Below are 23,801 nucleotides of genomic sequence, written 5' to 3' on the forward strand. Positions count from 1 at the left end.
TATATATATATATAATACAATCAATAACAGATTTTGAAATATGCTTAATTGCAATATATGTATACATAAATATAAATACAGGAATGTAATGAAGAAAAAATGTCTATATGTGTTTAATTTTTTTACGCATATATATATATATATATATGTATATGAATGTGTGAATATTATATCACTCATTCTAACATATATACAGAGTAATTCCATTTAATATATTTCCACACTAAAATATAGTTTATTACAGGTAATCTTTTTAGTATAATAATAATTGGTGTAAAAAAAAAATTATATATTAAACTTTAAAGAGTAACTTTTATATAAATATCTTAAAAATTGAACGAGTTTTGATAAGTTTATATAAAATGATTCTGTTTTTGGCACAGTTATTTAAATTTTAACTCTTATTTTATATTTATAGAAATCAATACAAATTTTTTTCTTGTAAATATATATATAATTAACTTACATTTTTATATATATTTTAAAAAATCACCTGCAATGTAATATGTATACAAATATATATTAATTATATGCATTTAAGCAAAATTACAGATATATATATCTTTACAAAAATTATATTAGAAGTAATTAAATTACAAATTCATCAGTGAACATTATTGAATAGTGAATGAAATTATTAACAATAAAAAATATTGATTAATTAAAAATTTTTATGATACTAATTTATTTGTATTATTTAAAAATATTTCATATTAATATATGATTTAATGTATATTGCATTAATTTTATTTAGTAAAGTTCAAAATAAATAATTATTTAATAAAAGAAAAGTCTTTAAAATTTTATAATCTATATGATTGTAAAGATTAATATTTATGATTGTAAAGATTAGTATTTAATATGTAAAAATACAACAATCACATTTTGTTTCAAAATTTGTTTAATTAAATTTAAAAAGAATATTTTCAGTTTAATATGTAATATTATTATATGATTTGTGTTTCTAAATATTTGTATGCAAAAAGACTTAAATGTTTTATTAGTTATTAGTTAAATCCAATAGATATTTATATTAAATAGATGTTAAAATTTATTTGTTTGTCTATGATAACTGCAAATATAACTAATTTATCTATGTGTAATTTTTTATATATATATATATATATATACATAGGTTTTTGCTATTCAAAAACTAGCTTATAATATATTTATGTAAATTTAATTATGTTATATTGATGTTTTGTTATATATTTTTACATCATACAAAAAAATTACTTGTAAAAAGCCATTCTTTTATAAGAGGATATACATAGTAAAAAAATTTTTCGAAATTATTTTTAATTATAATACATTTAAGAAGATATAAAATAGCAAATATAACTTACAAATATTGCAAAAAAATTCTTGGAATATAATAATACTTTGTAATATCTTTTGCTGATTATTTTAATTCAAAGTTTAGTTAGTTTTTCTCTCACTCACATATATTATATATATTATATATGCATTATATAATGTTTATATATTTCATTGTTAAATTTTCATAAATCAGTGATAATCGTTGACAATATCATAATTTTTATAAAAATCTTATAATTTTCTTTATGTGAAAAATAAAATATTATGTTATATGGCACATTTCATTTTATAATTTTTGGAATATGCTTTATGCATTTATCAATTCCAATTATATTTAAAAATTGTTAAATAAAAATAATATAATTTAATAAAAGTTATATGAAAACAAATATAAAAAATTATAAACAATAATTAATCTGGTTTAAATAAAAACGTACATTTTAATAATCACAGGTCTGTTACAACTGATTGTATGAAAAACAAATTAAAATAATTATTATGAAATTAAAAGAATTAATTCCGACTAATTAAATAATATGAATAAACATTATTTAATGTCATTAAAAATACATTGTGCTAATTTTTTGGTAACAGATTAGCAATCAATATATTTAAAATAATTAGAATCAAATATAATTTATATTAAAATCTATTATTTCAAATGTACAGATAAACAATATATAAATATTTGAATGGTAAAACAAATATGACATGATTTATTTTTCAAATAATATTATTCATAATATCAAACAGACCTTTTTTTTAAAAAATCTGAAGGAATGTAGAAGTATTTATTATATTTTTATGGAAATTAAAGTTCTAATGTATTGCAATAAAAATATTAAATGATTTGAGTACGCTAAATACAAATACTTACTTCTAAATTAAAAACCGTATTGCAAATACAGTTTTATAAAGAAACTATAAGATTTTTAATGATATCTTAGTAATAAGTTGGTACTTTCTATAAGACGTCCAGTACCCTGTCCCTAAATATTTTGTGCCTTATTTTGTGCACTTTTTTATGTATTTGACTTCATATGGCACAAATATAAACATGTCACATATATTTTTTGTGCCTTATATATAAAATATTTTGATGACATATTTTAATAAGTATTCAGTCAATGACATTAACTTTTAAATTTTTACTGTATTAAGTCACAATCAAACATCAACTACGTCATTATTGTAATTGAAATTTGAATCACGTAAAAATGAAGTACGTCGAAGTTTAAAATTTATTCGGTTTTCTTCAACCGTTTTCGGCGCTTCCATTACCTAAAAATATAACAATTCCATATATATAGAATTATATTTTATACAAAATAATATTTCAAAGTAATTTTTTAACGATGTTTTTGTGTTATATTGAAACAAATAAAATATTTTAAAAAGAAATTATAATTATCGATTCATGTTCAATGAATTTCAAGCGCAAAACAATTTGTTTAAGCTCTTATAAAGGTTTTAGGTATGAAATTTTTAATATTGCATTCTTTTTGGAAATTATCAAGTGATTAAAAAAAAAAGACATCACGTAAGATACCTTGATATCTGGTTGGTTGATAGAACGTTGAAGCACCGACCTCCATGCTGCAGGTGCGGTATGCTCTAAAATAATATATACAGCAAGGCTTCTTAATTTAAGGATTCACATGCATATTTACAATATACTTGGGATTAATAAGGAAATGATACATAATTAAAATTTTGCGTGAATAGAGTGGTGTTTACTATATACATTGAGCATGCAATAAAAAACGCATTTTTGGCTTACCATTCTCTTTTCTTTCTGTTTTACTTTTGTTTAAACTAGCTGCCAATTCTCTGACTGATCTTTTCTCTATACTTGCATTGCTTAAAGAACTAGCAGTACTACTTGTTGATAATGTCGGTGGTAAAGAAGCAGGACCACTTACACCACTATCTGTTGATTCATCAAGAGCATCTCCAGAATCTGGTGTATTTCCAGCTGAAGTATTTGGACTAGAACCATCGCTTAATAAATTAAATTCACCTAAAAATTAAATAAATCAAAATACATCACAAATAATTTTTTATTAAATGATATATTTTTTTTATACCAGATTTTCTATCAGTAGCCATACTCCAAGGTCTTGGTTTTGGAGCTGTTATAGGCGGAATGGGTTTAGTTTTCGAAAGAGTACCGTTGTTTTTATTATCTGTAGTCGAATTATTTCCTTTGGTTAAAGATCTTAATACTGGAGATTTCGATGCTTCTGAATTATTTTTCATACTGCTACAATTTGTGGGACTACGAAGATCAAAACCAGTCGACCTTAATTTAAGAGAAGGCAAAGGTTGATTTACAGTCTTATCTATTTCTACTATAGATTTTTTTGTTAAACTTTTTCTATTTTCGTGATCCTTAGGAACAATCATTATATCTTTATCTGAAGAATTTGTAGCTATTGTTTGTTGTAACATTTTATGATTTTCATCTGAATCCCGTAAACTACGAGTACTTGCACCAAATCCAATTGGTAATGTACTACGTTTAGATGTATCAGCAGAATTATTAATGCAATTATATATATTGCTATTTGTATCTTTATTATTATCAGATTTTGCAATAATTCTTTCATGATTTTGAGCATTATCAGTTGTATTTCTTCGAGTTAATGGAGATGCAGTTAATGGTGAATCACCTTGAGATCTTCTCCCAACAAGAGGAGAGAATTTTTCTAAATTATCACTAGAACGTGATCGCGGTGTAGGTTCAAGAAGTGTTTTTAACATCGGAGAACTACAACCAGGTTTTTTATCTGCTTCAGGTGGAATACTTTTATGACTTGTAAGAGATAAATTTGGACTGCCATCAGTTGGAAAAGTATGCAAAGAGCTAAAGCAAAACATAAAAAAATTATATATATAATTTTCATCAAAAAAATGTTAAGTTATTTTTTTAAAAAATACCTATCATCACTCGTAGGAGATATAAGAGGTGTTGTTGGTGTAGTTGGTCTGAAAAAGACATCAAGGCCTTCACCAAGAGCAAGACCATCCATTGGTTGATCAGGTCTTAACATTGGTCTTGTAGGTGCTCTAGTTTTTGTTCTACGAGGTCTAGATTTCACTAAATGTTGGAGTTGCTGTCCTACAGTATTAGGTAATTCAGAAACAGAATCTAATGATTCTGTTAAAGAATGTTCTGTTTCTGAAATAGCTAAAAGAATATATTGATCTTAGAAATGATAAATTTATTAATTAAACATTTTTTATACTAAAAAAGATGTTAACCTTCTGTTTGATTTTTTGGTAATGCTGGTAACAAATCTGGAATATCATCAGCTGAAAGTCCTTCTACAGAATCGACAACAGATTTCGGTCGTAATTTCCTTCCATGTAAACTTTTTCGTTTATTTGATAAATGTGGTGTAGCCTGAATAAGAAACAATTAATATAATTAATAAATTGTATTAAAAAATAATAAATATGAAATAATACATTTCAATCAATAAATGAAATATTTTTAAATATTTATGTATACATTTTACTTACAAGATTTAAATAATCCAATTTCTAGACAGACATGAAAATGTTATATTATAATTATTATAGTATATATATATATATATATATATATTATAAAATATTATACAATTAAATTTAAGATGATTTCTTATGCAATAAAATTTATTTATTATAGAATTAATTTTTAAAAGAACCTATTTATTTAATTTTTTTTTCTATTTTTTTAAATTTAATCATATTTTAAAAATATATATAAATTTTTGTAAATGCATGCATATTCAATAAATGAAATGAAAATTAAATATTTATATTTTAAACTTTTGATTTATTTTTGTATAAAAAATTATTGATTTTTTTCTTGAAAATCAATGATTTTTTATATAAAAATAAATCAAAATATATTTTCTTAATATAATTTTCATTACGTAATTATAAAAAAATTATTAATTTACCATTGGAGATTGATCACTGGAACATTGGCTAATAGAATTCACAAGTGAATAAGTTTCTGGTGGACAATCTTCTTCTGATGCAATACTAATTCTACCAACTGGTAATGTAGATACACCTACAGTGCTTGTAACTCCTATAACACTTCCACTACTCATTGAACCAGCACTAGGTCGTAATACATCAGGTGTACTACTTCTTGTTCTATTATCACAATCACCAATCTGAAAATATCAAATATTAATATCAAAATTAATAAATTTTAATATTAAACTTCAGGTTTAATATCTTTTAACATGTATTTAATACATAGTGAAATATATATACATACTAAGTTTTTATAGCTTCTTGATAATGATTCAATTACTTCATCTGTTATTCTATCGGATACATGTGCAGCAACTGCCAAATTTAATTCACTACAAAAATAAATAGTAATATAATTACAAAAATTAATATAAAATATTATTATATAATATTGTAATATATATAATATATATAACATATATATCATAAGTAAAAGATAAAATAATAAAAATAGATAAAAAGATAAAAAAGATAAAAAAAATTAATATTATAAGTAAATATAAATAAATATAAACTTAAACATACTTGACTCTATTGACTATATCTGCTCCAGCCTGTTCTGTAATAGTAGTATGAACAAATTCACTACTGATTTGATTTTTTTCTTTGCAACTACTTCGTAAATCATCTTCCACTGCAACTGATTCACTTTCATCGCCTCTAACCACCGTTTGTGAAAGTATAGTAGGACATTGTTCATTTGCACATTTTATCATAGCATCTAATGAATCCTATATTATTTAAAAAATTAATTATTAAATTTTTAATAATAATAGAAATATATTTTTTTTTAAATATAAAATACCTGCAAATATATAGTTACAACTTTATGAAGTTCGTTTGCCATTTCGTGTAATTTTAATTCAATTGGATTATTTTCATCTCGTCGTTGAAGAACTTCATGTAATCGTGGTAAAAGCTAAAAAAAATTTATTTGCATATAAAGGTTTATTCATAATTTTTCTTTAATATTTAATATCTTATACCTGCTTAGAATTATCTGCATCTTGTATCAGTCCAGTTGCATAATTAATATCATTATTAGCATCACAGCTTTCTGCAGCAATAGCTTTAATAGTATCTTGAGTTTGTACAACAAGTCTATCGACCATTTGTTGTGTAGAGCTTAATAAAAATCCTTGTTGCAATCTAAATGCTTGTCCATGACTATATTTACATGGTGTAACATTTCTTTGTAATAAATCCTGAATTTTTTTAATTAATTGTTCAGTTTTCTCAGCAGAAGTTTTCATACAAGGTTGTAAATCATAAATTGGAAATGGCATATGTCGTACACTACAATTTCTACAAAAGAATTTTATATATTAAAATATCAGAATTATAAATCAGAATTATTAATATATTTTCATTATTAATATATAAAATTATATACTTTTCTAAGGCATGAACAATGTCAGCATAACCTTGAAGAGTAATATTATTTTTGTCATAAATAATGGTCCTCAAATGATTATTAATTTGTAATGCTTTTGCTAATAATCTAGCACCAGGATCTCCAATTTGATTACCACTAATATCTAAGATATGAAGACATGTATTACTCCCAAGAGCATTAATAAGATTATAGAGATCAGATTTTAATCGAGAATCTGGTAAATGTAATGCTTGTAAAACACAATCATCTTCTTGGAGCATTTGTACAAGAGCATCCATCACAATAGCTATATGTTTACTTTTCATGCTAATAGTATTACGACCCATATATAATTGTTTGATAGATTTATTTTTTCCTATAGCAGTTATTACTTGTGCTAAATCAACATCCATATCTATAAAAAAATATAAAATATGAAAAATTTAAACATTAAAATAATAGATTTGTTTACATTATAATATATATTTACTGCTATCTGAAATATCCAATGATGCTATGCATCGTACACCATGAATGCATGATTCCAATACATGAGCACCCATAGAGCTTAAATTATTTCCACTCATATCAAGTTCTAAACCAACTGTACTTTCATTGCATGCTAAACCAAGTAATAAATGTTTCAATGCTTCTAATGGCAATTTACAACAAGATATATTTAAGTACTTTAATGAGAGAGTAGCTGTAAAAAACTGCTTAAAACTGGGAGGTATTTCTTTGGTTTTTTTGCTTGAAAAAGAGTTGCGAGCAACATTTAAATGGACTAGATTAGTTGCACAACCCCGTAATAAAGCACCAAATAGCTAGAAAAAATAAATACAAAATATGAAGCTTTTTATTTAAATTTAATTAATAGAAAATTAAAATATACACATAATTACTTACACATTCTAGAGTTGTATCTGTACCACTTAGATCTAAATGAGTTAAACTATTAGGTTGTGCCAAAAAATTACATAAATTCTGTAAAAAAATAATCATTTTATTATCAATTTATAATAACCATTTTCTATTTATTATTACTTCTTATATATATATTAAATTAATATAACTAATTATTTAATTAAATTTTAAATAACTTACATTGATATCATCTTTCAAAGAGTTTTCTGAAAGATTCAAATATTGTAAACTAGTTGGCATGCTTCTGTTTAAACTTAATGCATGTGCAATTTGACTTATTCCTTTTCCAGTTAATCCACAATGTGCCAAGTTTAATTTTTGTAAACCCTTAGCTAATTTTCCAATAGGTCCGCTTAAATGTGCACCTCCTTAAAAATGATACTATTGAAAGTACTACTGTTATATTATTATTATTATTTGTGATATTAAATTATTAACTTAAATATAATTAAAATATAATTAAATTAAAAATATTAAATGAAAAAATTTTAATTTATTAATTTAATAATTAATAGATAAAATAAATAAATAATATAATATATATTAATAATAATTATAATATATATATAATATAATATAACATTATATAAATTTATATAATATTGTTAAATATATATAGATTGAATATGAATATTAAATAATTAAATTTATACTGAAATAATGAATGAAGGTTTGTGTTTCTAAACATAAAAAGTTAAGGAATTTAATAACATTAATAATTATTTGCACACCTTGCATTAATTTGGCTATTATCCCACACAAGCTAGAGGCTCCTATAAAAATATAAAAAAAAATTGTACAGGGATACTTTAAAAATATATTTAAAAACTAAAAAATAAGAAATTATAAATACAAAATGGATTTACTAAGGAAAAATATTTTATATAAAAATCATATATAATACTTGCCTTTATCTTCAATAGTATTATAAGATAGATCAATAGTCTGTAACATTGTATTAGCATTAGAGATTAGAGCTAACGATAATTTATGTGCAAAATCCCTAAAAAAATAAATAAATATTTTTTAATTTATTATATAAAATTACTTTTATAATTTTTATATTTTTTTTTATTTTTACCATTTTATTCCAAGATTATCTAAATAAAGTTCTTGAATGGAAAGAGATCTGCGCATAACATGTAACAATCTTTCTAAAGGTTCATGACTTAGTTTAAGATGAGATGCCCTTAATTTAGTAAACCAAGTATTATATTCCAAAGCAGAAATAATTGGCACCAAATCTTTTTGATCTAAATGATCAAAATCTCTTAAATTTAACTCTCTAGTATCATGAGAGAGATATATTGTATCAACATCCTATAAATGAAATTCTCTTAAAAAAAATTCAATAACATAATATAATATAATATTTCATATACTTTAACAAGTTACCCAAGCTACTTCTTCTCTATATGGTACACCATGTAAATCACACATGCATGCATATTGGGTTGAAAATCCCCCACAAGGTCCTGTATGTCTTGTTGCTTCTGTACTTCTAGCTAATTCACTACCTCTTATACTCTGCAATCTACTAGCTGGTATTATTTCTATTTTTCTTATAATATAACTATAATAAAAATCATATAATATTAATATCAATAATTTCAATAAAAATAAATACATAAAAAATATATAAAAAAAATAATATATATACTTTAATGGTACAGTGGGAAAGATATTTCGAATTGCAGTATGTAAGGCCTCAATCATTGCATCTACTTCTGCAGTATCTGCACCTGCTCCCGTGGTAGTAAAATTATAATATCTTTCCCCAACATTTAAAGATAATTGATTTGCTCTTTTGGATTCTATGGATGTTATTTCTAAATAGTGAAAATGGCAGTCAATCTGTAAATTAATAAATAATTATAAAATTTTATTTATAACAAAAAATTACTTATATACTTATAAACTTACTCTTGTGGGCACTTTAGCCGTTAATAGAAATAAACGGCATGGTGAAAAGACCTTAATTCATAAAAATTTAATTTTTTTTATTAACTTATCATTTCAAATAATTTTAAAAATTCTACTTCATACTATATAATAATATTCTAATATTTTAAATATTACTTACCAGAACACGATTTTCTTGCTTATCTTGTTTTGTTTCCAGTTTTACAACATTTTTTAACAATATCTTGACATGCTTACCTAATAATGCTTTCACTGATTCTATAAAAAATAATTTATAAAAAATAGATTTATACATACTTATAATTAATAAAATGTATGAAATTAATAGAAAGATTTTTAAAATTCAGTTGGGATCCAATTCCTATAATTATAATATAGAATAAAAAAAACTAACAAAATTAAATTATTTATTATTATTAAAATTAATTATTAAATATTATTATTAAATAAAGATTGTTTAAAAAAAAAAATCGTATTTTTTTAATGTATGACAGCTCGACAATACGAACGTAAACATTCAATAAAAGACAAACCATTTAAATCTTTTGTAAGTTGCGATCTTGTTGACATTTTGCTAATTGATTTATTTTTCAAATATCAACTGATCCATTTAAGACATTATTTTTTCTTGTCACACAGTGACCGAAGTCTTGTAACTTTTTAAAAAAATGTTAAGATAAAGGGCGATGTCACGAAACTATAAAGCTGAATAGCCGCCATATTAGCACCTGCCCGTAATCTGTTCTGTTTCATTCCGTTCCATTTTTACAAGTGTATTATTTTTAAAAGATTTCTTTTTTTGTTTTATTAATATATGTTCTCTCTTATAATAATTTATAATTATAATAATCATATTTTTAATGAATTATACTAATTATATATCTAAAAATATTTATATCAATTTATATATATATATATTTTACTAAATTTTACAATTAATATAATATTTAAATTTGATTAGTAAAATATTTTTTTTAAATATTTAATAATAAGATTTATTACGTTCTTTTCTGAATTGTATTTTATTTTATTAACATAATATTTAAAAAAAAATATTATTGAAATATTTATGATATTACAAAATATTATAAAATAATTAAATATTACTTATAATTTATAAAATAATTATTATATATATAATAAAAAATAAAATGGATATAAAATTATGCACTATGATCGTATAATACATATATATTTATACCGCAGACGAGAGTGATTATACTATTCTATTTTAACTTTAAAATTATATTTATTTTATTGATAATCGATAATCGAAATGTTTATTGTAAAAAAAATTTTTAACAAAAGTTTAAAAATTCCTTTATATAGAACTTATACAGTAAATTCAAAAGTAATTGAAGTCACGAAAGATGATACAGGTAATATTATGATTACTTTAATTTTATGAAATAAGTTTTTATTTAATAATTTTATTTTCCAGATATTGTTACAATATCAATGGCATATCCACCTATAAATTGTTTAAATAAAGAATTATTAAATGCTTTAAATACATCCTTAATAAATGTACAAAAACAAAAATGTCAAGGTGTTATATTAACATCATCATTATCAAATATATTTTCGGCTGGAATTGATATAAAGGAATTATATAATAGAACTGAAAAACAACTTATTGAATATTGGACTACAATACAAAACATGTGGTTAACTTTATATAATTTGGAAATACCAATAGCTGCTGCTATTAATGTATTATTCTAAATATTGACAAAATAACTAACATAATAATATAAATAATCTAAAAAATTATTTTTTTAATAATATTAATAATATATAAATATTTATAATGTAATTTTATTAATAAGGGTTCTAGTCCTGCTGCTGGATGTTTATTAGCAATGTCTTGTGAATATAGAATTTTAGTTGAAGGAAAACATACCATAGGATTAAATGAAACACAATTGGGAATTGTTGCTCCAGAATGGATGAAGGCTCTTTACATTGATATAATAGGATATAGAAGAGCTGAATTAGCACTTTTACAGTAATTTATTATTGACAAATATATAATAAAATATTTATTTTACTTTATAATGTTTATAATTAATAAAAAAATATTAATTTAGGGGAACATTGTTTCATCCAAAAGAAGCATTAGAAATTGGACTTGTAGATGAATTAGCTTTAAATAAAGCAAATGCAATTGAAAGATGTCAAAATTACATCAAAAGTTTTAAGAATATACCTTGTAAGTATAGTTTTTACTTAAAATAAATAAAATTTACTAATTAAAGTATTTATAAAGTTAAAGGAAGACAAAAAACAAAAATGGAACTAAGAAAACATAACTCATTATGGTTAAAAGCAAATGCAAATTCAGATCTTAATAAATTTTTAACATTTATTCAATCTCCAAATGTGCAAGCTAATCTAAAATTATATATCGAAGCTTTGAAAAATAAAAATGTTTAAATCAAATATATAATAAATATTCTTTCAACTATAGTTAAAGAAATAATATTATGTAATATAAAAATAAACTTTAATATAGAACTTTTATAAATTTTCATATAAAAATTTATTGTAGGGAATTTTATAAACATGAATTTTTATACAAATATATTGATATATTGAAATGTATTAATATATATTAAATTTATATTTTTCAATAAATATATAATTCAATAAAAATATTTAGTTTTTTTAAATATTTATTTTTAAGTGAATAATTTGAGAAATATTCTATTAAATTTTAAGTACTTTCAAGTGCTAATATAACTTCTGGGTCACTAATATTTAATTGCTGTAAGAGATATAAAAATTCTTCTTGTTGAGAGTCTGCAAAGTGTGCTATTTCTAATACTTGTTGATTATTTCTTTCAATTTCTTGCCTATCAAATAAATAATTTTAAAAAAAGTATGAAAATAAATAAAGAAATAAATAATTTACCTTGATAATTCTTCATTATATTCTTTAAGCCAATTTCTTAATCGATTTACCATGCTATCTTCTCGAGCATCTATTACCTAGAATTATTCTCTTAATTTTTAAAGTCAAGAAAAATTTTAAAAAATATATAGAAATATTATTTCTTACTTGTAAATGTCTTTCATGAGAATTATTAAGATTATAACTTAACATATCTTTATCTTCACATAAATTTAATAAATGACGAGGCAGTTTTTGATCTTCTCCAAAACCACTAAGATAATATAAAATTAATCCATTAATAGTATCATTATATTCTGCTTCACAATTACGTAATTGTGAAAAATATCCTCGTGCAATTGTTAAGAAAGATTCTATCATATCGGAAATATTAATTCTGAATATTTCATTTATATCCTAGAAAAAATTTTTTTTTAATATTTTCAATCTAAAATTTTTATATATGATTTATTTTAATAAAAATATACCTGTATTTGCTCATGTAGATCTACTTCAATGGTCATTAATTTTGTCCATGTTTCAGTTACTACATTATTAAATTCTTGAGAAAGTTGTTGTGCCTTTTGAGTTATATCTTCTAATGTAGCAGCATCTATATCTTCAACTAATTTTTTTAATAATTGTTTAATATTTACTAATGTGACAGCTTTAGTTTGCAAAACTTCATTTACAATCCTGTAATTAGAAATAATATAAATTCAATTTTATATCTATATTCTCTTTATATCTATAATTTACATTTTATATTTATTATATGCATCACTCACATCCTTCCATGATTCTGTGAAATATTTTTTCCTTCATTTACACCAATATTATAAAGATTTATTTCATCTAAACGTTTATCATGTTCTTTTAATCCTACTTCACAAAGTTCTTGACATAAAGTAGAAAAATTTATCTTATATTGTTCATATGCATTTTGTGTATCTTCATTTACCATAGATAAATCTTTTCCTTCTAAATATAAAATAAATTTATTAATTTTTATTTATATTAATATTATATAATATTACATAATATTTTTTTATTTATTAATATATTATTAATAAATAAAAAAATATAATTATTATATTTAATAATAACTTTATAAACCTTTGTCATATTCAAACATTTGATAAAAAAGATGATCTTCATCTAGATATTCTACACATGCAGTAGTAAGAAAAGCTAATTTTTTTTCACGTTCTTGTCTTATATTCAATTCTTCTTTTTCTTTCATTTCTGCTTCTTCTAAAATATGTAAAGCTCTACTATAAATTATATAATATTAGTAAATTTGTATATATATATATTTTTATTCATATTATATATATAATATATATAATATAATATAATATATAATATATAATATATATATAATATATAAATATATTATAAAAATTGTATAATTACTAGTGTTTTTCTCTAGCTGTTTGTCTTTGTTCTTTAGTTACCATTTTGTATTCATAATAAATTAATTGAGGTATAAATGCAAACACGTAATCTAAATATCCCTCTTCTTTTGTGCATGGATTTCCACTCATATTCAAACTATATAAATTTTTAAATTTTCTTAAATATAATACCTAAATAATAACACAAATAAATAAAAATATAAAAATATAAAATTTTCAAGATTAATTTGTATGATACATACATGTTTCCAACTTGATATAATATTATTACCAATACTAAATATCGTAAGATGATATAAATTATCTATATTCTCTATTTCATTAATTTCATTATTAAATAAAAGTAATATTTCTAATTTTGTTAAATTATCTAAATTTTCTATAATTTTAATACGATTGAAAGATAAATCTAATTCTTTCAAATTAACAAGAGCATCAAGATTTTCTATTTTTTCAATTATATTATTGGATAATTTTAATTTTGTAAGATTTGGCATCATCCATAAATAATCTATTTTTAAAATATCTAAAAAAATGGGTTTATATTATAATAAATATACGTAAAATCAAAATCAAAATAATATCATATTTAATACATACTAAGAAATTCGATTCGAATTTCTTTTGTTTCATCCAAATTAATACCATCCTCATAAAAGAGTCTACCAGCTATTCCTTTCGGTCCTTGTTCAATTATTAAATTTAATAACATATCTTCATTTATTACACGAGGCTGTGCAAACTCTTGTAATATGGTAGGAACATCATTTGTATTCATTTTTAGTTTTTTTATAAAATTATATAAATATATAAATTATATAAAATTAAATCGACAACTATGAGAATATATTATATTTTATTGTATTATGTCATATTGTTTTTATTCAGTTGCCGCGCAACGATGATTTATCAATGAGAATTTTTTATAATTAAAGGAAGGGCTAACCTATGTAATCATGATTAAATCGTAATCAAATTAAATTGTTGAATAATATATATTGACATCAATAATATGTTTAATTAATATAAAATTAATATAATTATTATATATATAATTATATTAAATTAATATAATTATATATATAAATTGTTAAAAATTAATGCTTCGAATGTAAATTATTTAATAGCAAGCGTCTTTATAGAAAGTTTTTATAAAAAAATATTTATAAAAGTTAATTATATATATTTTTCTTTTATTTCATAAAAGAAATAATTATGATATGCATAATTATGTGCATAATTAATTGATTCTTAAAACTTTATTTTTAAATCCGAATAGAAAGTATATATTCATGAATAACAAATTATTTTTTATAAATTTTTGTTTTTTTTAGCATTCTCTATATTTGGTTATATAATTATATACGTTTAAATATTGATCCAAAATGAAAAGAATCTAGAAATTATATATTCTATGATTAAATTTTAAAGCTAATTATTATTGATAATTATTAAATTAAATTATATTTTATATCATACGAACAAGAAATTTAATAAAAATTTATATATAATACAATTTATTTCTTTCTATTAAATTATTTAATTATGAAAATTAAAAAAAAATTTAAACAGAAATTTAAATCATGACTAAAATTTCGAAAATTCTTTTATTTTCAATATATAATATATATAAATATTTAATTTTATTTCAAATTTAAAGAATTTATTAATAAATTCATTTTATATTAAAATTTATTTATTTGTGAAATAAAATAAATTTGCTTTAAATGTTAGATCCAATCAGAATGGTATTCTCAAAGTGTTGTATCTGATTGGTTAAAATTTCATGTCATTTTGTATTTGACGTCTGTCTTTATCATTGTATGGGTCATATGATACTGACGTTCTCAGTATAAAAAGTTTTTAATTTATTATTAAATATTGTTCCTGTCAAAATTTGTTACGTGCCTTACATATGCACAAGTGAATCAAATTAATATAATTGAATATAAAATCAATTTCATATATCGTGTAATAATGTCATTTTTTGGAGTAAATGTCAATCCATTTTCGACACCAGTAGGACAGAAAATAGGTAAGTTTCTTATTTATTTTTACAAGATACATTATATCAATTAATTTAATAATATAATAATAATTAATTAGTGAATTTTTTTTATATGAATATCTGCTTGTATGTCAATATTAATTAATACTTGAATATCTATAGATTTCTTTTTTCTATGTATATATGTCTTCAGACATTGTGTCATGAATCATAATTTATAATATTAATATTTAATATTTTTTACTAAAAAAAAAATAAAGTGATATTTTTAATTCTATATTCTAGAACAAGCTACAGATGGTACTTTGCCAAGCGAAAATTGGACACTTAATATGGAAATATGTGATATTATAAATGAAACAGAAGATGGGCCAAGAGATGCAATTAAAGCAATTAAACGCAGACTTAATCAGGCTGCTGGAAAAAATTACACTATAGTCATGTATACTCTTACTGTTAGTATATATTTTTAATAATATTTATATAATATATTTATTATTTTAGACAATATATATACAACAATATAACATAATAAAATTATTGCATATAATTAAATAATAATAAATAATATATTAATATATATAATAATATATTAAATTATAATATATTAAATTATTTTTAAATAGTATATTAATATTATTTTTAATTTAATTTTCTAAAATTAATTAAAAAAATTAATTAATTTTATAAAATAATAAGATAAGTTATTATTTAAGATTGATTTTAATTATAATTTAAACTATTAAATTAATCAATTTTTAAAACTTGTCTATTCCTATCAAATATAAAAATATATAAAATTTATCTATTTTAATGAATTAGGTATTGGAAACATGTGTAAAAAATTGTGGAAAACGTTTTCATGCTCTTGCTTGTTCACGAGAATTTGTACAAGAATTGGTTAAGTTAATTGGACCAAAAAATGAACCACCAACGGCAGTGCAAGAAAAAGTTTTAAGTTTAATTCAAACATGGGCAGATACATTCCGCCATCAACCACATACTCAAGGAGTTGTTCAAATATATCAAGAGTTAAAAGTAAAAGGCATACAATTTCCAATGACAGACTTAGATGCCATGGCACCTATTATCACTCCAGAACGAGTAAGATTTTTTTTATTTTAAATGATAATTATCAAAATAATTACATAATTATTAATACAATTACAGAGTGTACCTGAATTAGAACAAAATGTCATGAATATACCTACAGTTGAACAACAATCAACAACTTCTATAACACCACAAATGCAACAATCTCAGAATCAATCTTCTGGACAATTAACTATGTTGAATGAGCAACAAATGGCTAAATTACAAAGTGAACTTGATGTTGTACAAGGAAATATGCGGGTTTTATCAGAAATGCTGGCATATTTTACAAGCTCAGATCAGAATAATAGTCAACAACCTGATCCTGCAGATCTTGAACTTTTATCTGTATGAATATAATTATTTATTTCGTATGAATAATATAGCAAATATCTAACAGTAAATATTTGTTATAACTATTATTTTTTTTTTTAATAATATTTTATATTATATTAAATATTATAATAATATTATAATAATATTTCAATATTATATATATTTTATATATAATATTGAAGAAAATCTTTGTATTGTAATTAGAGATATTAAATGATAATATTTATATATATATATATATTATTATTATTATTATTATTATTATTATTATTTAGGAACTTCATTCTACATGCAAAGCAATGCAAGAACGAGTTGTTGATTTAATTGGAAAATTAGCTCATGATGAAATGACAGCAGAATTATTACGTATAAATGATGAATTAAATAATTTATTTTTGCGTTATTCACGTTATACAAAAAACAAGGCTGTTGCAGCAAGTACTATTTTGGCACAAACAATTGGTCATCCACAGAACATAGATTCTGCTTTATCAATTAATAAACAAGAAGCTGATTCTCTTATTGACTTATCTGATGAAACTGATGCTTTGGAAAAAAAAATGACAAAAATAGGTAATTAATGATAGAATAGATATTATATTTTAATATATAAACAACATTTGCAATTCTTTAATTTAATTATATTAAATTACAGGTATATCTGATAATATTGAGAAAAATAGAATAGACAGAAAAGAGAAAAAAGAAGGTGATAATGATGAATTTGATGTGTTTGCACAATCGCGAAATACATCTTATGAAACTATAAAGAACAGGTTTTTAATATTAAATTAATTTTAATTTTTTAAATATTTAATTATATATTATATATTATATATTATATATAATATGTTGAATATATATATATATATATATACAATTATTTTATTAAATTTTTATTTATTTTTATTATAGTGGTAGCAAATATGAGGATAATTTGGAGCAGGTGAGCGGAGGAAGTCTCAATACAGCGATTCTCAATCGCAATAATCCTAAGTATCCCCAGCAGACTGCTTCTTCAGTTGCTTCTACTACCGCTACTTCTGTGCGTAATTCCTATTATACTAATTATTGCTAAGCATTTAATTAATTTAATCATTTGATCAATATAAGTACTAAAAAAATAAGATTATTATATTAAATTTATCAAAAATTTAATTATACATTATCATGCAAAAATTATATCTTTGTATAATATATAGTATATAATATATAATATATAATATATAATTTATAATATATAATATATAATAATATATATAATATATATAATAATATATATAATATATATAATAATATTTAATATATAATTTACTATGATTAAAATTATCCTGATAAAGGTAAGAGAAAAAAAGAATATAATATTTATTAAATTTGTAATATTGAAACATATTCTTATTTATTTAGTAGATTTAATTAGTCACTGCTTTTATTCATTGCTTTCTATAGCATGAAGTAAATTAATTTTTTCTTATGTTTCCTTTTGCTTTATTTTTGCCTATATTATGCATATATTTACATATTTATTATTTTGTTTGATATGTTTATTTTTATTTTCTTATTTTTTTTAACATTCAGATGAACCGGGAATCTGAATTTAATGAGATGGCAGCCTGGTTAGATCATACGGTGAGTTATTAATAAAAATTAGTTTAAGAGTAATATAATAATGAATATTATTTTTCAAATGTGTTCTCTTTATTTCAATAAATTGTTAAAATATTAAATTATATTTAATAAATATTGAAAAAATTTTTACTCTTTCTGTTTAGCCAGGAGCACATGGTGATCAAGAATCCTTAACATCATCCGAGTTTGAGCGTTTCTTAGCAGAACGAGCAGCTGCGGCTGAAGCTTTACCAACATTATCTGCAACTACTACTAATACTGGAAGTACTACTAATTCTGAAAACTCTAACATTCAACGCCAAATTAATAAGGATCAAGATAAATCTTTATTTGCTCTTTAAACATAATTTTCATATTTACATTCTAGAAAACAGATGGAAATTAAATTTGTTCTGTTTTGATCATCAAATATACAATCTAATAAATCAATGCTTCTAATAATGATTCTAATATTAGGAACATTGATAAAATAAATTTAAAAAAAAAATACTATACAAAGAAAAATAAAGAAAAATAAAATGCTTTGCGCTTCTTTGTACTTAAGAATATAATTGATACTAAATGATCATAAATTAGCATTTTATTAAGTTGTAAAAATTTAATAACAATGAATAACTTATTTTAAAATAATCGTTGCGCGTAAATATTACATAATACAGAAGTAGGAATTATATCTTATATTATTTGTATATAAAAAGCACATTGTAAGCAAAATAATATTAATATTATTATATTATTAATAATATTAATATATAATACAATGTGTGATCTCATGCCTTGGAACTATATAAGAATTATTAATTTATGCAGTTGCATTTTTCAAATTTACAAATTTAAAAAAATTTAAATGTGAATGAAAAGAAATGAATATTTCATTATGTAATTGACTTTATTAAGTTATAGATGGAAATATTTTTAAATTTATATCTTAATTTTAATTAATATTCTGTATAAATATGTATTCATGATATATTCATTATTGTAGTAATTTTGATTTTTATAAAATATTATTATCTTAGAATAATAGAAATTTATTAATAATATTGTTATTATATTATAATTATGTACTGATATTACAGATAATTAATATATTCTAAAATTATATTATAGGAATATATCATTGGTAATAAGGAACATTATGTATATTTACGTTTGTGATTTATGATTTTTAAATTATATTTTTATTTTAAAAAAAGCAAATTCATTAAGCTTTATGATAAGAATTAAAAAAAGTTCTTTATAATAATTTTAAAAATGTGATAAACTATTATAAAACTATATTGAAATGTTTAATTTTATAAAATTATTATGTATTGCATCCTTCTACCAATGAATATTTTACTTTAATATCAAATAGTAAAATATTTTTACTAAAAATAGATTACTTTTGACAAATAGTGCAACAGCACTAAATATATTAATACTTTTATTCTAGAATAGATGAAATATTTAAAAATATCTCAAGTAGATATTTGAAACAACTAAATTTGTTTATTTATATAAATTGTATTTAATAATCTTAATCAACTGTAATCAATTTCTATGCAATTTGTATAATCATAAGAAATTTTCTTCTATTTTATGTAATTATTATGATTATTGGATATTGTAGGAAAAATTAATTTTATATTTTCAATAATTTCTTTATGTTAGAAAATTATAATAATTGTTTAAAATTATATATGATTTTTTCATTTTATAATAAACTTTTCTAATATTCTAACATATGAATAATTATATCAGAAAATTCCAATCCTTGAAATTAGGAATGAATATATATAAAACATAAAATTATAGTTATATATAGTTAATATAAAATTTATTTATGTTATTATTTAATCTACATTATATTTTACATAAATTTTAGTATAGTATTTTTATTGGTAATATTTTAATTTAAATTATTTCAATATTTGTATATAAATTATTAAATATAACAAAAGGATAAATGAAAAAATTTTATCTTTGATATTTAGAGTCCTATTTTTCAAATAAATTTATCTTATTAAATATAATTATATAATCAAATCAAATGAACTGTTTTATAATAAAATAATATTAATATTAAAAATAATTAATTTTTCTTTATGAATATCTAAAATATGTATGTAAATTATTTCTTGTCATTCACAATGGGAAAATCCTTGAATTAAAAATTCAAATTAAAAATCGAATTGATTTAGACTATTGAATTAGTATATGTTCATATACATTCGTAAATATTACTTATATATACATATTAATGCAATAGCACAAGTTGAGATCACGTGGTTTATTCATCGTGTATTTCACGCTGATCATTTCAATCTGTGCGGTTGGTCTAATCAGTTCTAGTTAGAGTTATATAGTAATTTACTTAATTCTAAACTAAGATTTTAAGATTAATCTCGGATGATCTATTATCGCAAATATAGTTCGAAGTTATTGTTGTACTTCTCTCATAAGAAACATGTACACTGTATCAAAAGGACCTAGCAAGATAGTCGCTAAAACACGAAGAGGTACTTGAAGAATACTTAATTTTATTTATAAACATTTATAATATTAATTTCATTAAATTAAAATTATAATTTTTTAGGAATTAGTCAGAATCTTGAGAGGTTGGAAACTTTGCGTGATTTAACAAGGAAAGCAGATCCTGATGATGATCATGAGATTACCCGGTAATACTTTAATACATTTTAAGCTTGCTATTTTTCTTTTCTTTTTTTTGTAACTCCAGTATTTCGGCATTACGCAATTCATAATTCTACATTCAAAATAACCACTTGTAATTTTTATGTTATATTTTTAATGATTTAAAAATAAAATATTCTATATAACTATTATGCTTTGAAAATATTCTATCTACAGAATATTTTTTTATGTTAACATTATATATGTTATATTAACATATATTAATATTTATTTTATAGCCATGTGCCAAAACCAGTTTTTCACATGAATGGGAAATCTAAATTCAGTTCACAGAGACATCAAATGCAAGAAGTTATTACTCCTCAACATGAAGAACTTATTAAATTTGTTTATGAATGTGGGTTGAAAAAATTTATGTTTATATTTATTATATATTTATATTATAAAATATAAATTTCATAATATATAAAGAAATACATGCATAAGAAAAATATTTATATAAAAAAAATAAATATTGCATAACATATAATATTGATATCATATTGATATAATTATAATTTTTATTTATTAGCATGGAATCAAGTGAATACACGACAAAGAAGTGAATCTTCTGATGGTTCCGATTGTTCAGAACCTTCCAGTAAGTCTTTTATACTTAATTAAAATGAATTATAAATGTTCAATTTTTATTTATTTTTTTAAGCATTAGATATATATATATAATTGAATAAAAATATTTAATTTCAGGTCCTAACACTATAGTATATTACAATGATGGTGAACCAAATGATACTCTTCAAGGTAATTTAACATTTAAACAAATAAATATTTGGTTTTCTTTAAGAAAAATTATATGATCAAGATAGTCTATAACAATTATGTTTTAGATTTTAAACCATTTGATTTGGAATCATGGTGGGGTAAACGATTATTTAATAATATCACAAAATCACTTTGAAAAAAGGAGAAATTTATAAAAGTTGAAGATATATCTCAAAGTAGTACAGATTGGTAAACAGTGCTAAACATTAGCCTGTTTTGTGTTTTAAAAGAACCAGTGAATATTTGTGTAGAATTAAATCTGAGGATTAGAAACAAACCTAATTTGTTGGATATCACAATTAGTGAATTTGAATTGTTATATAATTCATACATATTGTATTTGTTATAATGAATTGTATACATGTATATTGTTTTTGTAAAATTGTAACTTTTTATTATATATGTACACAATCATACAACTTTTTAAAATTAAATTTATATATTAGAAATACACAAACGTAAAGCTTTTTAAAATTAAATTTATATATTAGAAATTTTATGTATATGAATATATAAATTTTTTTGAATATTTTAATATTCACATTTTTTAATGATTTGCATGACTTCAATATGCATAATTATCAATAATTTTCTTGAATATGTAATATAAAAATTACATAATTCTTTATTGTTTATAAGACTGTTTTAAAATTTTAATCAATATAAAAGTGTACAGAAATTTCATTTAAATATAAAATATAATCCAAATTTAAATTAAATGATAAAATTAATGTGATACAAAATACAATTGCTATTTTTTTTGTAGGTTTTTAAAATAATGCAGGTAAAGGTATACAACTCATAAATATATACCAAATAGGTTAAGTATATATAAAATTTCCTGCGTAGTATGAATGCAGTGTGAAAATAATGAATTTTTAATCATAAAATGATGTAAATATTACATGCATCGTTTGTGTGAATGCATGAATACATTGCTGATATTGTTATCAATTGTATCTAAATACTTTTAAGCAAATTTTAGTATAACTTTGTAGACTGATAACATTTAAGATTGTTATATGATTATAAGATAAAATAAAGTTTGTCAGTAATGTATTTGCAAGCTTTGCTTTTTAAGATTTCATATCTAAGTTTTATTTCATTTTTCTGCTTTAATTTTAATTAAAATTTAGTAAACTTTAATAAATTTAATATGAAACTTTGATATTTCAAAAAAGTAGAGTTTGCAAAAGTAGTCAAAATATGTAGTGCAATATTTGGCCATTTATGGCTGAATTAAGTAATTATAAATAAATGCATCTTTATATTGATTATGATTTATTTTAATATTACTTAAATAAATTTCATTAAATAAAACATAAAGCAGATAATATACATTGACTGTGCAAGTTTTTGCTCATGTGTCTATATTTAAATTTATTATAA

The 23,801-nt window shown here is 21.1% G+C and overlaps 5 protein-coding genes across 11 annotated transcripts; 3 read left to right on the forward strand and 2 right to left on the reverse strand.

The window, feature by feature from the left end:
- Positions 1-2,098: 2,098 nt before the first annotated feature.
- On the reverse strand, positions 2,099-10,415 carry LOC552026 (F-actin-uncapping protein LRRC16A). 5 transcript variants are annotated; one of them, XM_006568318.3, is made up of 24 exons: positions 10,111-10,415; positions 9,738-9,835; positions 9,578-9,628; positions 9,315-9,508; positions 9,050-9,227; positions 8,736-8,974; positions 8,563-8,657; positions 8,386-8,427; positions 7,835-8,022; positions 7,637-7,714; positions 7,221-7,554; positions 6,749-7,145; positions 6,342-6,660; positions 6,161-6,274; positions 5,881-6,086; positions 5,600-5,687; positions 5,271-5,492; positions 4,846-4,866; positions 4,585-4,726; positions 4,261-4,510; positions 3,408-4,186; positions 3,101-3,340; positions 2,870-2,934; positions 2,099-2,601 (listed from the first exon to the last, which is right to left on the reverse strand). In XM_006568318.3, exons 1-24 carry the CDS (start codon positions 10,145-10,147, stop codon positions 2,488-2,490), a joined length of 4,491 nt encoding a protein of 1,496 aa, XP_006568381.2. In that variant the 5' UTR covers positions 10,148-10,415; the 3' UTR covers positions 2,099-2,487. The 5 variants fall into 5 exon arrangements, with proteins under 5 accessions (XP_006568381.2, XP_003251213.2, XP_006568382.2 ...); XM_003251165.4 differs by lacking the exon at positions 8,386-8,427; XM_006568319.3 differs by lacking the exon at positions 4,846-4,866.
- A 333-nt stretch (positions 10,416-10,748) lies between these two features.
- Positions 10,749-12,232, forward strand: LOC552000 (enoyl-CoA delta isomerase 1, mitochondrial). Its single transcript, XM_624382.6, has 5 exons — positions 10,749-10,956; positions 11,019-11,290; positions 11,407-11,585; positions 11,668-11,789; positions 11,847-12,232. Exons 1-5 carry the CDS (start codon positions 10,854-10,856, stop codon positions 12,011-12,013), a joined length of 843 nt encoding a protein of 280 aa, XP_624385.4. The 5' UTR covers positions 10,749-10,853; the 3' UTR covers positions 12,014-12,232.
- A 2-nt stretch (positions 12,233-12,234) lies between these two features.
- LOC100578975 (dynein regulatory complex subunit 3) lies at positions 12,235-15,720 on the reverse strand. Its single transcript, XM_006568315.3, has 11 exons — positions 15,694-15,720; positions 14,831-14,834; positions 14,489-14,698; positions 14,131-14,414; positions 13,887-14,059; positions 13,587-13,744; positions 13,259-13,451; positions 12,959-13,166; positions 12,639-12,887; positions 12,492-12,568; positions 12,235-12,432 (listed from the first exon to the last, which is right to left on the reverse strand). Exons 1-11 carry the CDS (start codon positions 15,718-15,720, stop codon positions 12,294-12,296), a joined length of 1,722 nt encoding a protein of 573 aa, XP_006568378.2. The 3' UTR covers positions 12,235-12,293.
- Positions 15,682-19,440, forward strand: LOC726833 (TOM1-like protein 2). 3 transcript variants are annotated; one of them, XM_001122551.5, is made up of 9 exons: positions 15,682-15,923; positions 16,182-16,351; positions 16,719-17,000; positions 17,067-17,336; positions 17,600-17,897; positions 17,980-18,100; positions 18,240-18,369; positions 18,903-18,953; positions 19,097-19,440. In XM_001122551.5, exons 1-9 carry the CDS (start codon positions 15,866-15,868, stop codon positions 19,292-19,294), a joined length of 1,578 nt encoding a protein of 525 aa, XP_001122551.2. In that variant the 5' UTR covers positions 15,682-15,865; the 3' UTR covers positions 19,295-19,440. The 3 variants fall into 3 exon arrangements, with proteins under 3 accessions (XP_001122551.2, XP_006568377.1, XP_006568376.1); XM_006568314.2 differs by having other exon boundaries at positions 18,240-18,270; XM_006568313.3 differs by lacking the exon at positions 18,903-18,953.
- Positions 19,441-21,204: 1,764 nt separating this feature from the next.
- Positions 21,205-22,794, forward strand: LOC409645 (MAPK regulated corepressor interacting protein 2). Its single transcript, XM_393143.7, has 6 exons — positions 21,205-21,454; positions 21,532-21,616; positions 21,869-21,987; positions 22,162-22,230; positions 22,338-22,391; positions 22,478-22,794. Exons 1-6 carry the CDS (start codon positions 21,403-21,405, stop codon positions 22,546-22,548), a joined length of 450 nt encoding a protein of 149 aa, XP_393143.2. The 5' UTR covers positions 21,205-21,402; the 3' UTR covers positions 22,549-22,794.
- Positions 22,795-23,801: the final 1,007 nt, after the last annotated feature.

Source organism: Apis mellifera, linkage group LG7 (assembly GCF_003254395.2).
Source record: "Apis mellifera strain DH4 linkage group LG7, Amel_HAv3.1, whole genome shotgun sequence".
Classification (NCBI taxonomy): domain Eukaryota; kingdom Metazoa; phylum Arthropoda; class Insecta; order Hymenoptera; family Apidae; genus Apis; species Apis mellifera.

What these genes read in the sequence shown, in the direction of transcription:
- LOC552026 (XM_006568318.3), bottom strand. Translation starts at nt 10,147, where the DNA reads ATGTCAACAAGATCGCAACTTACAAAAGATTTAAATG. An exon ending in CAGATACAACTCTAGAATGT is followed by an intron (nt 7,555 to 7,636) that starts GTAAGTAATTAT and finishes TATTTTTTCTAG; the next exon opens with CTATTTGGTGCTTTATTACG. An exon ending in CAAGAAGCTATAAAAACTTA is followed by an intron (nt 5,493 to 5,599) that starts GTATGTATATAT and finishes TGATATTTTCAG; the next exon opens with ATTGGTGATTGTGATAATAG.
- LOC552000 (XM_624382.6), top strand. Translation starts at nt 10,854, where the DNA reads ATGTTTATTGTAAAAAAAATTTTTAACAAAAGTTTAAAAATTCCTTTA. An exon ending in AGTCACGAAAGATGATACAG is followed by an intron (nt 10,957 to 11,018) that starts GTAATATTATGA and finishes TTTATTTTCCAG; the next exon opens with ATATTGTTACAATATCAATG. An exon ending in GCTGAATTAGCACTTTTACA is followed by an intron (nt 11,586 to 11,667) that starts GTAATTTATTAT and finishes ATATTAATTTAG; the next exon opens with GGGAACATTGTTTCATCCAA.
- LOC100578975 (XM_006568315.3), bottom strand. Translation starts at nt 15,720, where the DNA reads ATGACCCATACAATGATAAAGACAGAC. An exon ending in TTATATCAAGTTGGAAACAT is followed by an intron (nt 14,060 to 14,130) that starts GTATGTATCATA and finishes GTTATTATTTAG; the next exon opens with GTATTATATTTAAGAAAATT. An exon ending in ACAGCTAGAGAAAAACACTA is followed by an intron (nt 13,745 to 13,886) that starts GTAATTATACAA and finishes TATAATTTATAG; the next exon opens with TAGAGCTTTACATATTTTAG.
- LOC726833 (XM_001122551.5), top strand. Translation starts at nt 15,866, where the DNA reads ATGTCATTTTTTGGAGTAAATGTCAATCCATTTTCGACACCAGTAGGA. An exon ending in CTATTATCACTCCAGAACGA is followed by an intron (nt 17,001 to 17,066) that starts GTAAGATTTTTT and finishes ATACAATTACAG; the next exon opens with AGTGTACCTGAATTAGAACA. An exon ending in CAGCCTGGTTAGATCATACG is followed by an intron (nt 18,954 to 19,096) that starts GTGAGTTATTAA and finishes CTTTCTGTTTAG; the next exon opens with CCAGGAGCACATGGTGATCA.
- LOC409645 (XM_393143.7), top strand. Translation starts at nt 21,403, where the DNA reads ATGTACACTGTATCAAAAGGACCTAGCAAGATAGTCGCTAAAACACGA. An exon ending in TATTAAATTTGTTTATGAAT is followed by an intron (nt 21,988 to 22,161) that starts GTGGGTTGAAAA and finishes TTTATTTATTAG; the next exon opens with CATGGAATCAAGTGAATACA. An exon ending in CGATTGTTCAGAACCTTCCA is followed by an intron (nt 22,231 to 22,337) that starts GTAAGTCTTTTA and finishes ATTTAATTTCAG; the next exon opens with GTCCTAACACTATAGTATAT.